The following is a 17,630-nucleotide window of genomic DNA, read 5'->3' as shown; positions in this document are numbered from 1 at the left end:
TTTATGGACAGAATTTCTATGTGCTGTCACTGGGTAGAGGAAGGAGGCTTTGGTGGTTTCATCTCGGCTTTTTGGAGATCATGTGGTTGGCTTCATCAATTTATGACCTTCAGCTTGCACTGGGATGTTTTGCAGCTACGTGTATGGTTTTTGTGGCAGATGAGAATTAGCTCCTCCAAGTCCAAGATAATAGTTCTCAACTGGAAAAGGGTGGAGTGCCCACTCCAGGTAAATAATAATTTGCTGCCCAAAGTGGAAGAGTTTAAATATCTCTAGGTCTTGTTCATGAATAAGGAGAGAGTCAAACAGGAGATTGACAGATTGGTGCTGTTTGCAGTAATGTGAACACTGTAATGGTCTGCTGTGCTGACCAAAGAGCTGAAACTGAAGCTGTCGATTTATAGGTCAATGTACATTCTGACTTTCAGAGATGGGCACAAGTTCTGGCCAGTGGCCAAGAACGTAAGACTATTGATACAAGCAGTAAATGAGCTTCCTCTGGGTTATCGCTCAGCCATAAGGTGAGGAGCCAGAGTGAGGTGGTTTGGGTATGTGACCGGGATGCCTCCTGAGAGCTTGTCTTGTGTCTTGTCCAAGGAAGAGGAAGTGAAAAAGCCCCAGAGCAGACCCACAACCTGCTAGGGAGATCTGTGTGTGTGTGTTTATTTCAATTATTTTTTTGCCAGTATAAAAATGACCCTGACTAGTTTCATCATATAAATACAACACAGAAAAAAGTCTACTTGAAATGACTGAGAACTGAGTGATACCAGAATCAAAGGATGTTAAATAAGCTGATAGGTCAGCAGTCCATGAATATAAAATATGTTGGTACCGCTTCAGTCATTCCAACTACTCTCTGCCCATGCTATATCATTTTCTTAACATCTGAAGAAAAGATACAGCACAGTTATATTAAAGATGCACACAGAGGCTGCAGTTTTTGCGGGAGAATTCAAAACAAGGAAAAAATAATATTTGCAGATTATCTTTCACTATATGTAAAAAAAAAAGTGTATTTTGTTTGGGCTGACACTGGGAAGATGGAAATGTTTCACTTCAAACATCAACGTGCTTTGTTTTCTGTCATAACATAGCAATTTTTTTAAACACACCCTTGGCTCGTTACCATAATAACAGTGGATGTAGTGGTGACACTCACCCGTAAGCATTTCGAAAAGCTGAAGTGGAATAGGGGGTGGGGGTGCGTATCCTCTGAGCCTCATTACCACTACATATTCATTCTGCCTTAACAGCAGACAGCCTGCCTGAGAGGAGGCTTGTGATGAGATAGGGCTTCAGTTTCCCAGCATCAGTCTTGCAATCAAATATTACAGCCCAGCAATCAATGCGTGGAACCTTTGAACACATTTGTGTTCACTTACAAGTATGGCACAAACATTTTCCACAATTACACATTTGTGTTGTAAAAAGACACTGGCTGAAAGGAAGGATCTGGACTTTCATTTTGATTTAGAAAAGGAAGCATACACATTACATTTCGTTTAAACTTTCTGTGTGATTCTGTGTAGGTTTAAAATACTTTGACCATTTTCCACATGTAAAAGTGCGTTGCTGTTCACACCTTGATTAAACTCAGTGTGATGCAAGCTGTGATGAAGTTACAACCACATGTTGTTGGAAACCACTGGAGTGAATTTTGTAGCTTAGACGTTTCACGTTTGGATGAACTGGGTCGGGCAAGTTTAAATTTCAAGTTCTGCCCTTATTTCAGATCACTGCAGGGAGTTCACGGTTCAGGGAACACTGATAGTAAAATGATTGCCAGAGGTAGAGTGAGAAGTTTGGATGCTCCCTATTTGTAAGCCTCACAATTTCCCCCTCTTCTTGTCAGATCACCATATGGGTTATTAGAATTCACCTCAGTTATGTTCAGACATATCCGTATCTGTTGTCTGCAATCAATTCAGACACAGTGGGGTGTCTGGCTAAAGCATCATCGATCGATGTTTTTGGTTCTACCACTGAATCAAATTATGACAAAGCAATCGCAGAGAATTTCTTAGCCAATTAAGCCACTGACCTTTTCTTTAAAGTAAGCAAAGTTGAGTGTGCTCAATAAGTTTGCTATCATGTCAGCGTGTGTTGTGTTCTTGTCATCTTGCTGGCTGCTATAAGCTGGTGAACCTAAAATACCATATCAGCAGAAATCAATGTCATCAAAGTTCATGTAGTCATTTTTCACTCATTTTTTCCACTCTTTCAGCCAACATCAACTCCTGATGGATATATACATACTGCTCTTTGACTGGTTCAATATATTCCCTATCTAGGCTTCTTTCCACTGTTAAGCCAGCAGTGGCTTATTTATTTATTTTTGGTCTGGCGCTTACATTTTTTCCCCTCTTTCCTCTGCAGAGCTATGATCCAGCCATTTGAGAATTAATGAAAAAAAGCAGTTGTTATCTTTCATTTTTATTAAAGTTGCTTTTCAGTCATTTAGCTGTGTACATTGCCAAACCAAAGCACAACATAAATATGAATATATGTAATTTCTATATGTACAGATGGCATAAACGCCACCATCAAAATAAATACATGATACATTAAATACATTTTTTTCTTTTTATAACCTAGTGATACAATGAAATCTTCTCACAAAGTGTTATTTTAAATATGCATGTTTTAAGATATTTTTACATTTGAGACTGATAATGTGTCTCAGACTGAAGACTGAAGAGATGCACTGCAACTAATAGCAGACCACTAGTACACTGTATCTAGCAATAGAGAAATGTCAGGGCAGGTGTGGTAGTTTTAATAGCATTTTTGGCATTCTGTGCACATAATAGTAGGATAGCAAAATGAAAAAAAAAATACACTGCTACACTATAATACAGCATGTACAGCCAGGATGTGGCCACATCAACATGCATGTTTAGGCTACAGTAACCTTTCATCCACTCATCCTCTCTGCTTGTTCATCCTTATCAATTGTACTCAACAGTAAACAACTCATCAAAAAACACAAAACCCTACTGGTATTGTAATCTCATTCCAATTTGGGTGTGCTCTAGTAGCCTACATTAGCGTCTTTTTGGTTTCCATCCATCGGCATAATATCAGACAAACACTGCAAAAAAAGGAGGCCATACCACAATTGAGACTAGGGGGAGAAAATTCATAGAATGGGTTTTGCATTGCAGAGAATCAGTTACTTTCAAGTCAGTAGTAGCTAGTGTGTGCAACTATCCCTTTTCATAAAGCGGCACAATAATGAGCAGTCCAAGACGGGAACATGAAAAGATGCTGCTGGAGAATGCTGGATGACGCCATTGTCTCTATCTCCTGTTGATTTCAAACACATGGATGTCTTTTGAAATGTTCTGTATGTGTGTGTGTGTTTGTGTGTTTGTATGCGTGCAAGAGTACATGTGGGTGGGTGGGTTGATGCGCCAGTGTGCCTTTGTCCGTGTGACAGTGTAGGCAGTAGATGTGACATCCTGGATTTAGTTGCTAGTTGTTAGTCATAATCCACCAGGAAGCTGGAGAAACACACATAGAACGAGAAGGTTTAGCCAACTCACACCAAAATGATATACAATAAAAGGTCAACAGTGTTCAACATTCAAACAGTCTACTCCAATTTTTGTGTGTGTGCAAAGGCTGTGTTGCTGTTTCAAACTGTCCACTGATTTTATGTTTCATCTGGTGAGCTTTTAAGTCTATAACTACTTAAGATGTAAATAGATACCTAGTTGTAAATCAATAAAGTCTGGCAGTATAACTCTGACTTTCAGACAACTGACCAAAGAAAAAGAAGTAGAAAGCGCAGAGAAAAAAAACAGCTTTTAGGGTCAGCAGATTGTTTTGTTTTATTTATTTTTAACTTTATTGATTCCTAGGTCGATCCCTTCCTCCTCTTCTTTCATTTTATAAACTATCCTCTCTCTTCCTCTTATCATTGCCATCTGCCCTCACAAGAATCCCCCAGCAACCAACACCTTAGAAGCAGCTTAACAGCTACTTGACTAAAAATACTTTTCTTAACCCAAACACACCTCTTCGCATGGGGAATAAAGAGTTACATATGAAACACCTTTTTTTCCTCAAAAGTAATGAAACAACAGTGAAGAAAAGTTAAGTAAAAGAGTTTAATAAAGTGCAGTTATACACATATTAAATACTTTATTATTATTAATGTGTGAAGACCAGTGATGGGAATAACGGCGTTACAAGTAACGGCATTACTAACGGCGTTACTTTTTTCAGTAACGAGTAATCTAACTAATTACTATTCCTATCGTTACAACGGCGTTACAGTTACTAACAAGGAAACGCGGTCCGTTACTATTTTTCAACAAACAGACGGTTGAAGCTGTGTTCAGCTTACCGCATCTTATATCAGTTGCATGGAAGTAGCTGTAAGTAATCTGGACGCTACAGCTTTAAGCAGGACGGTAATCACGATCACTGTCTAGCACAACACCTGGAGCTAAGGAGGCAAAACAATCACATGAGTGCTGCTGTTTGACTGAGGAAGAATAAAGTAGTCGTGGTAAGTCAATCACATGACCACTTAAAGACAAAGCAACAAGGTGCCAGTTTTTAAATTGTGTTGATAGGCCACGTAAAACCAGAGTCATGATTAACAATATATACGCAGCGTTTTTTCCTCAATAGTTTCGCCACGTTAGCGCTAGCAAGCACTCTCTGCTTATGAGCAAAAAAACAAAACAAAAAAAGTTTTAGGAGTGACGGCGAGAGAGAGAGAGAGAGGGAGAAAGAGAGAGGGAGAGAGAGAAAGAGAGAGGGAGAGAGAGAAAGAGAAAGAGAGAGAGCAGGAAAAGAGACAGAGCGAGTTTTGAGATGTGAGATTTGTGACGTTTAGCGTGTTTGGAGTGTGCAGTTAATGTGTTGTCTTGTGTAGTTAGTGTGTAGTGTTGTGGATAGTTTTGTGTTGTGTGTCAGAACAATGAGGTGACTGCTGTCTCCAGGTAGAAACAGGAGTGATACACCTGCTGCTGTCAGACCTGCAGGTATCAGGCTGTGATGTTCTCATTTATACTCCTTTTTGGAGTGGCACAAATAATTTGTGTGGCATCTTATTGAAGAACAGCTGATTGTTCTGTAAATAGTTTGAAATGGTTATTTTAAAAAGGGGTAAAAAGTAAATAGATGCAAATAACTTTGTTGTTTGCAAAACTTGTGCATAGGATTTTAAAATTGACAATTAATATTTGCATTTGAAGTTATGAAATATGATTCATTAAACATGTTTATGGTTGTTACAGTAAAAATATAACTTTTTCTACTCTGATTTTATGTTTTTTGTCTGATTTTAGATCAATTCTGGTTATACAGTATGACAAAATGAGAACATAACTGTAAATTCAGACACGTGAGGTTGCGCTAAAAAGAATGATACCAAACAAGGCAAAGTAAATAGATTTTAAAGGTAAAATGTGGAGAGAAAATCAAGAGTAGTAAAAAAAATGGCCAATTATACCCTGGACGCCAGAGGGTTAAATGTTCTTTGTTTTTTTTTTTAAACGCGCAATAGTTACTTTTCCAAGTAATTAATTACTTTTAGAATATTGTAACTCAGTTACTAACTCAGTTACTTTTTTGTAGAAGTAACTAGTAACTATAATTGAATTACTATTTCAAAGTAACTTGCCCAACACTGGTGAAGACACATTTCCCAATAGCCTCTTACTTCTAGTCATCTGAACCATTTTCAGTGTAAAGGATTATGCCTGTTTCCAAACCTCTGCTCTAGCCTCAAGGCATAACACAGTATTTGTACTGTCACCTCATAGCAGGAAGGCCCTGGGTTCAAATTCACCAGCTACGGGGAGCTTAATCCCCCTGTGATGCTTACCCACCAGGTTGCCCTAGCAACCTGTAGATGGTGTACTCTACCTCCTTCACCATGACAACTGACTCAGTGGCCACAACAGTTTCTTTACTGTTGTGAACCTTAAATTCAAACCCATGCTTAGTAGCAGTGTCATTTTTAAAACTGGTCTTGAGCTACAGTTCTTCAGGCTCTCTGAAGGTCATTGAAAGTTTTTCTTTGGACATTGGCTGCTTTTTTCACTCATTTTCAGTCCAGTTCTTTTACCATTTACAGAGGAGTGTTTTTTTCCCCTTAACACTAACCTAAAAATCATCACACAGTTTGAGGGGCATAATATAATACATTTGCACCAATAGGAGATTCCCAACGAGCTTTAGCCAAAAACCTGGCATATCTCAGCATGGTGTGCAGAAACCAAATTCTAAGGAAACTGGACAAGTGGAGGACAGAAGAAAAAGTGGCAGGCTTAAAAAAAAAGAAAAAATATCTACAGCAGATGAATAGTAACTGAACATCATGTCCTTAAGAAACTTTTTAACATGAGAATGATCATAAACTTACTGACAATCCAATTAAATAATACCTGAAAAACACACAATGGAAGGCTAGGACTCATTGACAGACCTCCCCAGAGCCTGGACCTCAACATTATTGAAGCAGCGTGAAATCATCCTGACAGAGAACAGAACAAAAGGCAGCCAACATGCAAAAAAGAGCTTTGAATGTCCTTCTAGAAGCCTGGCGAACTGTTCCTGAAGACTACTTTAAGACATTGCCAGAAAGCTTACCTAAGAGAGTTCACACAATTTATACCAAATACTGACTTTTAAGCTTGTTAGAATTACTCTGTTTTCCCCTCATATTTGGTATTTCCATGTATATTTGCACATTTCAATAAACCGCTGAACCTACTTTTCATTTTCCTAGAAAAAAAGCTTACGTGACATACCAGTCAGAGATGTGGATGTAAACAACTGTGTACGGTAACCTAGTAACAAGCACAACCCATACATCCCACACAGTTAAATCAGCACTGCAATGGAGCTAAGAGGCAGAAATAAATATTAACAGCATTGGTTTCTAAAGAATTTTTATTTGTTTCCTGTAGCCAGTTATTCAAATGTGAAGACGAGTGAAATGAGATGAGACCCACTGCAGCCTCCGCTGGACTTTTGTGTTGAGGAGTCAGCGATGTGATGACGAACAAAGTAAATATGTGCGTCACACAGAAAATTGCTTTACTAAATGTGTTCATAACTGACTTTTAAAAAAAATATTTATGGATGTGTCTGAAAGAAAAGAAGCATATATCTCACACATACCTTATCCTGATTTCTGTGACTTGCAAACATGTTCTCTAGTGTTTGTATCTCCTTTAGGATAGTTATAGAAATCCATTATTTTCCATTATTCAATCCATTATTTTGCACTGTAAATGAATTATTGTCTGGAATTATGATTGTGCTCACATATGCACAGGGGGACACTTTAGTGCACCTTAACACATCCAAACCTAATGTAATAACTTAGTAAACACCTCTAGAGTGATAACACAGTAACTAAACTTACTTTCAGCTAATGTTAAAATGACAACAGTACTAGTTACAGGGATGCCAAGTACAGGGGTGAATAGTTATCTAGTATGTGCACCTCGAAAAAATATTTTTATTAGTTAGTATCATCTGTTAGCTTACACCAGTAGCGCTAGCACAGTGAAAATCATAAATAAAATGTAGCTTCACTTCTGATAAACACAACACCAGTAGCAACTATTTGGGTTTTGAGGGAAAATGCTCCATTACTCCAAATACTATTAAGCTCCAGTCACAGTGGCCTTTGAAATGGTTAAAAAAAAATCACATATACGTTGCTGTCTGTTGCTTATTTGTTGCCTTCTACATACACAGAAATTCACATTAAACATAAATTAATATTGAGTATTTAGATTCAGAGTCTAGTTATAAACTCCTTGACAAACATTGACATAGCTGCTGCAGGACAACAATTTAACTGCAAATTGACATAGAAGCTCAGCAACCTCGCTTTTATATATGAATATAACAAGAATACAACCAGTTGAGATGAGTCCCCACGTGCAAAGAGACTCATCCTACATGTGTTGTTGGTGCAAACTAACTCAGATTGCCTGCAGCGTGCGCTCTGGAGGCAATTGTAAATTATTTCTAAGCCAATCTCTCTGAAAGTGATAGCAGTCTGTCCAAGCTGGCCTGCAGCTGTTTAAAGACTCCCATCAGGTCCTGCCTCCCTGAAAATGGTGTCCTAGAGATCAATGGTGTTGCACAATCAATGTCCAAGCAACCAGTTAGTCGCCACAATTACTTGTAATTGGTCGCTGTATGCAAAAAAATTCAGCAATTAGTTGCAAGGTGATTGCCAAACTATTTTATTCTAGAGTGATAGAGCCTTTGAGTGCATTCATTTCTTGTATACTAACTGCAGAGCCAGGTGAACAGTGTGAATGTTTCACTTGTTACAGACAAAATGACTGCTGACATGGTGAACACCAAGTCTTTAAAGCCATGCAATGTAACCTGGATACTAGGAGCACAATATATGATTTACACTTCTCATATCCAGGCAGGTTATCTTTCTAGAGAAATCACTCAAAAAAGGGGAAATAGGGAAACTATTTGAGTAACCTGGCCAAACAACTGCCCTGAAATCTTCAGAAGAATGACAGATCATAGAACCAGTGACCAAATGGATAGAAAGAAAAGCAAGAGCAGCTAGCACTCTCTCAGTCAGAAAAAGTCTAAAATGCATCTGCTTAGATGCCAAAAATGGACTTATGAGTCATAAATGGACATCATCATCAACCGGCTCAAACATATCTTGATGTATGTAGACTATAAATACCTTCAGGGTATTTGTCTAGGGACAAGCACACACATAAATCAGATTTAAACTGACAGCATAAATATATGTGGCTTTCATACTAACATTTTCACAATTTCGGAGGTTTGGCCACATTTTTCATGCACTGATTGCAAATTGCAGGTTTTCTAGGATAGTATCATTTTAGTTTCACATACACTACAAATCCTGCTCTCCCAGTCACACATATACAAACCTGGGAGCAACATAGTGGATACTACTTCAGCATCCTCCAACATGTCAATAATGCAGCGTTGGAAGTCTTTACTGCTGTTAGACTGAAGATAGCTGTGGACACAGACAACAACAGAACAAAACAGACCTGTGTGTCAATCAGCTGTTGATTTCTGTTGAAAAACATCGTGGTAGACTTGATATTAATTAAAATATCATTTTTTTAAAACTTTCATGTACATACTAGCACCAAATAAAACAACAGTTTATTGATTTTATCTGCGACATCATGTTTTAAAGGTTTCAAAAACTGATTAAATATGAGCACGTAAAAAGTTATATGTGCTCAGAAAAAAATCACTTATTACCAAAAGTCTTTTGGATTTTTGTCTTAAAATGTTCCAACTGATGAATTAATATATTCATTGATATGTGTGTAGCACAGATACCCTTTAAAGCATTTAAGCTGCTTTCTTGTGTGTGTGTGTGTGTTTTAGTGCGTCTGTGTGTCTGTGTTTGAGTATGCGAACTGAGAGCTGGGCCATCTGCTCATCTTCAGTGGTGGGGAACATTTCTATCAAAAAGTTAAGAGTGCCAAACCGTCTGCCAATACCTAACACACAAACGCACACGCATGCACACACAAACACACCATACTGACCTCATCCAGGAGAGGCGGTCTTGCCAGAACTCATACATTATGTAACACGACTTTCCCGCGAGCTTCTGAACGGACACACTGACAGCAAGATCGAGAAGAAAAGTAGAGTGGGGCAAGAAGAGGATACAAAGTGAAACAGAGTTTGCACTCAGCAGGGATAAAGTACATGAAAACTTTGAATCTTTTGAGGGATGTCATTAAAATTAGGCAAGACAAAAGCACAACATTAAAACCCAAGTTTCAAAGACTTGTTTTAGTTATGTAAGAGATATAGTCACTTTTTGAACCAGTAAATTGTTATTACTTTAGACATGTAATTTGTATTATGCTGCTCACAGTTATGGACCACGTATACTGGCAATTGCTCAGTACTCCAGAAGTTTTCACAGCAGCAGAGTCCCATGCTTTGGTTCAAACATGCATTGCTTTTCCTGGAAACTAGCAAGACACTCACTGCAGGTTGTCAGAGTGAGCTGAGGTGGCATCAATGTAGCTCTTTAGAACTTTCCGGAAATTGTCCAGATTGACATCAGTCACTGACATCTGCCTCTGAACCAGCAGGATATTCTGTTGGCAATAAGACATCAGACAGAGAAAGGGATAAAAAAAGAGATTAAATGACCAAAGATCTCGCTCTGTGTGTTTGTGCCCTTGTATGTCTGTCTTTGTGAGGACCTTTTTGAGATTTACACGTTTAGGATGATGACATTTGTTTTAAAGTCAGGGCACTTTGCTTAGGACTTAGTGTTGGGGTTCACAATAGATTGTTAGATGAGACGTTTACATTAGGTTAAGGGTTAGTTAGCATTTGGATATGGGGTTTAGGTTATGCAGTATGTGATACATTTGGTTACAAAAATTAAAAGTCAATGCAGGCATGAGGATAGATAGCGTCAAGATGGATACTTTCAGAGCGGATATGTACTGATATCACCATCCATCACACCAGATGACAAATAAATTCAAATAGATAAGTGTTATTTCACTTAGCATTACTCTCAGTTAAGATACTTCAGTAGATTTGGTTGTGAATGTTACCGAAATCCTGGTTTTAATGAAATTGATAGACATTTCACAACTTAAAATACCAGAAAGTGACTACAGAATACTGATACTAGAGCTGGGCTACAACACCTATGTTGCCATGACTCCTCAGTTTTGATTTTCTCAGCCACTTTCTTTATATACTGACAACAATAGCTGAAGGCTTTTTATTCTGAAAACATATCTTAAGTTTCTTAAATGCTTTCCATGCAGTCTATCGACTTTCAATAAGAAAGGAGAAAAAAAAAATAAAATAATTTTTGTTCCTTATAGATTGATGTACCTGGGAACAATCCTGCAAATGGCAGCAAATCATTCTGGGCTTTATCTGGGCTCATGTTTACCATTTGGTCTGCCAGTGCACTGAATCAACATCCTCTCCACTTTTCTCTCCCAGCAATTTGAAGTTACAGTGAGTCCATCCTACAGCTCAGTAAAATGTATGAATGTACACTGAGACATACCTTGATTTGAAATGTAATGTGCATCCAGTCAATGGAATCTAGAGTTTTTTGTCACTACCCGAGTTCGATGGAGGCGGATGGTATTGCCTATTATATAAGTTACAGTGCTCGTAATATTTAAAAGCGGGTGACGCACACAGAATCCTTGTAAAGTAATTTCACTGTATTATTTTCTACCAAATGCAATTACTGCATTTTTTCATCCTTCCAGAGAGCAAAAAATTGCTGTACATTGTCAGGTGAAAAATTATATTCAGCTCTAAGAGTTAACACACTAAAAAATCTGTTTTACAAAACATAGGTAAGAAACTTTTGTGATTTAGGACTAATGACTAAGACTCTTTGAACTTGTTACAAGCAGAAGATCTAAACTCACACTAAAAGAAGTAAAAAAGGAGACAATTTGCCAATTATACATCTTACAACAGACATTTACCTTTCTATTATTGTTATAAAAATTCTTATATAACTATCACCAGCTAACCTGTAACTAAAGGTTAAAACCTCACCATCTGTACATGTTTCTCTTATCTCTTAATTGGATCTGGAGTCAGCTTTCTTTTGTCCAGATGTTACCTTTTCAAATCAGACAATTTAGAAATGACTCTCTCTTATTCTTGATTCAATGTGAGAGTGTTGAGAAAAAAAAGCATCACAACTTGCCTTTCAAAAATTTTGCTGTATAACATTTTATCAAATACACAAGACACAATTGATTTGAATGACTGGTAGCAGTTATTGTAGTAACTTGATATTTAGAATAAGAATGAGATAGAGAGAGAAAAAAAAAAAAACCAAGAACATGATCCAACTCTGTATATCCATGTCTTGTGTTTATGTTGAGTAATGCACATACGAGAAAAAATATTTGCTGTTGAACTAGAGCTGTTTTAATGAGCAAAGGTCAATCAAGATACTGTTAGTGTAGACAGAGTCGTTCTGTAAAGCTGCAGTGGCTTCAGCCACAAAAATATCATATTTCAGAATTTGTGGCCAAAAAAGTATGCAAACTGGGTTTTTTTAATTGTTTGTGTGTTTTTTTAGTGACAAAAACGTGAAACTTCACCTTGAAGTCCTGTACCAGCCTATAAGGAGATCACAAGAAAAATGCAAAAATTCTGCTTCAGTGCTGACTTACAGACTTGTATGTACTGGCCAGTGTGTCCTCCTTAAGTGGCTCCAACTTGGGACTCTGAAAGAAGAAGGTAACAGATACGAGAAGAAGTTAATGTCTCTGGGTATCAAAGATCAGTTTAACGTTTTAAAAAAAAAAATCAGAGTGATACTTGAAATAAAGCTAAACTCCCATATTGCATTTACAATAAATTCCTAAAGGTTACTTTGGCAATTTTAATTATATTGTTAGAGTTTTAATTATATAACAATGCAGAAGTTATAAAATGAACAAAAATACACCAAATAACCTCATTTGCACATTTATTTGCACAGGTGTCTAAGAACTGATAAATAGGATACATTTATTTTTTTTCCACAGTGCACGAACTGATTTTTCTTTGGTTTTATGTAATTTGTCACAATAGCTACTTGTCCAAAACAGGGTAATAAAGGTAACAAGTCTGCACTGTAGGGAATAGAAAATCTATCACTTTCAATTTTTGGAACCATATCCTAGTGATGAATGTAGCCTATGAGAGTATTATGTTATTGATAATAAAATACAATAAATGAAAAAGAACAACAAGCTTTCTGTGATAAAGGTTACGGTTCTCATGTGTGCACATGTGCGAACACAGAAAACATGACCTTTGAAGCACAAAACTCATTCTGCTGCATTTGATAGAGCAGCGAATATGAGGGAGATGGACAGAAGAAGTGTGTGATGCTGGCAGCACTGAGGTGTGGGGATGGATATTGCACTCAGTACATCCTGCAGGTTATGAATTGCTTTGATATTGCTCTCTGAGTCTCTCTGAGTTGACAAAACTGAGGACTGGAGAGAGAAAAATGGTCCGAGTGAAAGGATGAACATTAGAAACTGTGAAAAGCAGGCGTTAATAAACAAAAGAACAGACAGAAGAAAGGAGATGGAGCATAAGATGAGGCAGTAGAGCGTGAAAAAGGCTTTGGGATGATGTAGTGAGAATGGGTCACAGGATGAGAGGGAGGTGACTTTGTGTTTGACAGACAAAGACCTGTAGAATTCCATTTAGAAAAGCAGTATTTTATCTTGTGAGTCTAACCATTTTCTTTTTGATCACACACACAATGAATATATAAAAATGTACAACAAACATCACAATCAACAATTCAGAGATGAAACATTTCTGGTTGAAAATATACTCCATGTTTGGGCTGTTTTTCCACATCTTTATTGAAAGTAGGCACCTGGTTCCATACTCATAAAAAAACAATATTAAAATGGTCTAGTTGTTGTGGATTTCTTTGATGACATGTATAATCTGAAATCATTTATACTTGTATATACCTGTATACCTATACCGTGTGCAGCTGCCCTGCACCTGGCACTACACCTGCTGTTTTTGGAATTCACTTTGGCCATAAAACTGTCAAAAGGACTCATTGAAATGATGGCTGATAAAGTCTGGGAAGAAAACCCAGAAAATTATGTAAGACAAGTCCCGACGATCAAAAAGAGAACAAATATATGTAAGACCGACATATATGGATTGTTGAAAAATACTGACAAACATATTAAATTGATATTTGTAAAATTGGGAAAATATATATAGTTTAAACTTAACACCAAATAAGTGAAAAGACAAAGTTACCCAGCAGCAGGAGGAGGGGTTATGGACACCTATAAAAGAAGGGTCAGATATGCCCCCCTCCACCTTATTCTGTCTGTGTCTTTGTGTGTCTCTGCTGTGTGTGCTTAAAGGCTCTACACTCCCTGGTTTGCTTTACTTGCTTTGCTATGTGTTCTGTTCTGTATATTGTGTTTTACTGTTTTGCTGTTCATAAGATTCTGTTCAATAAATTCTGCTTCAAGAATTCTACTCTTTTCTAGAGGATCTATTTGAGTGGTTTTATTTTAATTGGATCTAAAAAACTGGATCTCCACGTCAGTGGCTGGATAATGTTTTTCATGTTGGCTTTAAAGTCCTGTGAGTATTTTATAGATGATGCTACAGAGACAACCACAAATCTAAAGAGCCGTTTTCTTTCTCATTATTAGGGCTAATATTCTGTGGCTCGAAGCGAAATTATGTTTGAAAAAGGAATGCATTAGGGATTTCTATTTTGTACATTCTCTGCATAATTCATCACCGGTTGTTTAGTATAAAACATGTTCAGAAAAAAGGAGTGGGAAGGGCCTCATTGTCCGATTTATTATTTTATTTCTTGGTTAATTCCATTACTGGTTCAACAAAGTTAATGGATTCAGTGATGATGATTGCTCCATATTTGTATTCACAGGAAGGTTATGCATTCATTTCTTCTATCGGTGAACACCAAGACCAGCATAACACAGTATGAAGGCTTTTTAGTCTTATTTGTTTAACCTTCAGAGAATCAATATATTTTCATAACTAACAAATTGTTATTGTTTTGTACAGTAATTTTTAAAACAATTATAAACTGCTGTCCAAGTTAAAAGACTTTGTAATGAATATAACTATAGAGATGATTTGGACAGTAAAAGATTGATTATGGTGGTATTATTTACATGCATGCTGCCTCTTCTACACTTCACTGTCTAGACTCTGTGTATCACAGTTCTTTGTTTTTCTCCTCAATTTTGTTGTCCAGTACAGATCACTGTGTACCTTACAGTCTGGTTCCTTGGTCTTTATTAAACCTAGGGAGACAATAGCACTGGCATATTTTTATTTATGATATATGCACTTTCTTGTGTGCCATCATTTGCATATTGTCCACCATGTTAGATATGATTGCTTGAGAGAAATTTATACGATACAACCACTGGCCTCAGGGGAAAAATGTGTAATTCCTGACCAGTTGGTGAATGGTTTCTGGAGGCTGGTGGCTGTTGCTAGGTGAACTCGGTTACATATAAGGTGCTGCACCAAAAACTTCCTTATGACTACAGTTTGCTATGGTCATCTGTAGTTTACATGTTAACTAATTAGCAAAACTAGCAAATTGTGATGCAGACCGGAAACAGATAAGGTTCACCTTCAAAATAAAAGCTGTGGCACAGAGCTATAGGTCTGTTTAGGTCCTCAGTCATCCAGGACATGGTAATCTAAAGAGCTTGGAAAGGAAAGGGACTGGACTTCTTTAACCTCCTAGGACCTGGTGTCCACATATGTGGACATCACATTTTACGTTATTTATACCAAAATACTAAATTTTGCTCTACAACGGCCTGATATCCACTTACCAGGACATTATACTGCTACTGTTCTATCGAAATGTTAAACGAATATCCTCATATGTGGCTCTCATTTTTCTTAGAAACCAAAATTAGGTAAAAAATAAAATAAAATCTGGTAATTCTTTGTTTTTGCATTCATCGGGCCCCAATATGCCCAAATATCAAAGAGAAATTAAAAATGCATGCCGTGGAAGAGTTCGGGTCTTAGGAGGTTAAGTTTCTCGAAGACGTTTCACCTCTCATCTGAGAAGCGTTTTCAATATCTGGGATCTCCTTAGATCACATTTCAAAAGGTGCAACTGTTCTTTAAAGGCAAAATGTCTTCATATCTGGTTTGAGTCACACTTTAAAAGTTCCACTCCCACTCGGAGAGAAGTTGGTGAGTGTTTGCAGCCAAATTGGCATCTTTCATGGTAATTACAAGTAACTGCAGCAATGAAGCAATTACTAAGAGGCTTTTGCTAACTGGTCAAGGAGTACGTGTTCTTCTCGTGTCACTGGCGGTTGCCAGGGTCTCTCTGAGTTACTGAAATGGACCTCTGTACTTTGTTGTTGGTGCTGCTTTAATCAAACCTGATAAAACTATTGTTAGCTGTGCAGACATTCTTATGAACAGAATTCCTAAAAAGTTTTCTTGCAAACCAAGTTACCTTACAGTCTTATTGACCACGTGATCACATCCAGCTCATTAAAATGGAAAATGCAAATTTGAGGATTTAAAACAGTTATTAAACAAGTAAATGACATGACTGTGGCTATACAGACTTATAGTTTAAGCTAGCTTGTTGCTTGGCTATGAACCCACATGCATCATGAGGGCAGAAAATCATTAAAATGCTCAAAAGATCCATTGCACAGAATTGTAGAAACCCAAGTTTGTGTTACTGAGATTTTAGCAAAGAACTAGAGCTAGTCACTGTGGGAGCAAATAACATACTTCAAAGTTTGAAAAGTGTTTTGCTGTCCACTCTAAAATATAGCCTACATAAGGAAAGTCCTCCTACCTGACACTCCAGTTTATCCAAAAGTTGCTGCAGCCTGTTGATCTGAGAACACCAGTTCTCTCCATCTTCCATGCTGACACCTGGAAAAACACAGTGCTAAATCATCAGATTGGTTTTTGAGTAAGTGCATAGGTACATACAGTAACATATTTATCAAAACAGATTTGGATGGTCTGTTTGTACTTTAAAATTGGGCTAGAACAGAGAATTCTACGTTCTCTCTGTGTTCAAGCCTTTCATTCCTATAGGACAAAGACATCTTGTCAAAGCAGAAATAAAGCACCTTGAGGCAATGTTGTTGTAAATTTGGCACCTCATAAATAAAACTGAATTGAATAAAATTGAATTGAAATTCAAAAGGATGAAGGATTCAGGATGCAAGAACATTTGAAAGAAGGCATAATACACCCCTGACATTGAAAATACTGTATCTGAAAACAGAGTAAAGGCTTGCTGTTTATTTTAAATCTCATTCTGTCTTTTCAGAATCACGAGTTTAGTCTATCAATACTAGTGAATAAGAAACAAATGAGGGCAAACCTAAAGCGTTTACCTCTAGAATATGTTAATATTATCTTGGTCGGTGAAAACTTGAGGGACTACTCACTGTCTGCACTTATTATGCATAACACAAATGGCAGTAATGAGGATAATACTTGTCTACAACACAAAGCTCAATGTTCCTCAGGTGCAAACGATACGAAGTGCACCTCTTTTTTGTTAAACTTTTGTAAAAACTATAACATTTATACTGTTGCTAAATTACTGTACTCTGGCAGAGTTAGCAGATTTCAAGATAACCTTGATGTATTTACAGCATGTAGCAGATATTAAAGAAAAAAACAACAATATTTTCTAAGATGTTATTTTTTCCAAATCCTGTGAATATGCATAATTCAGCCTGATAACAAATGTGTTACAGTTAAACCCCGTTTGCAGTGTTTGCCAATATATTTCATCCCCCGAAAAAAGTATTAAAACACATCACTGTGAAAATTGCACTGACGTGTTTCAGTATTGTGATGAAAAATCTTTATATTGAATCAGTCATAATACAGAACTTCCAACTACTGTGCATGCTTATTAGAAAATAATCTGTAGCAAATTATCTTCTTTCTGGGGTGCTCCCATTAGTGGTCGTCACAGTGGATCATTTGTCTTCATTTCCCTAGCATCCACTTCTGTAACACCAACCCTCTGCATCTCCTCCTTGACTATATCCACGAGTCTTCTCTCTAGTTTT

General features: G+C 37.2%; 1 protein-coding gene across 3 annotated transcripts in view; it reads right to left on the bottom strand.

Moving 5' to 3' along the window:
* Positions 1 to 2,464: 2,464 nt before the first annotated feature.
* Positions 2,465 to 17,630, bottom strand: part of necab3 (N-terminal EF-hand calcium binding protein 3) — a 39,663-nt gene continuing 24,497 nt past the window's right edge. Inside the window, exons 8-13 of one of the 3 annotated variants that reach the window (XM_031740422.2) lie at positions 16,388 to 16,467; positions 12,201 to 12,254; positions 10,009 to 10,121; positions 9,555 to 9,632; positions 8,916 to 9,007; positions 2,465 to 3,506 (exon numbers count right to left, since the gene is read on the bottom strand). In XM_031740422.2, the coding sequence (XP_031596282.1) occupies positions 3,478 to 3,506; positions 8,916 to 9,007; positions 9,555 to 9,632; positions 10,009 to 10,121; positions 12,201 to 12,254; positions 16,388 to 16,467 (446 nt within the window). In that variant the 3' untranslated portion in view covers positions 2,465 to 3,477. The other 2 variants (XM_039612378.1, XM_039612377.1) reach the window with 2 other exon arrangements.

The sequence above is a fragment of the Oreochromis aureus genome, linkage group 5 (genome assembly GCF_013358895.1).
Source record: "Oreochromis aureus strain Israel breed Guangdong linkage group 5, ZZ_aureus, whole genome shotgun sequence".
NCBI lineage: Eukaryota > Metazoa > Chordata > Actinopteri > Cichliformes > Cichlidae > Oreochromis > Oreochromis aureus.
The sequence above is the reverse complement of the archived record's forward strand: the minus strand, read 5'-3'. Positions and strand labels throughout refer to the sequence as shown.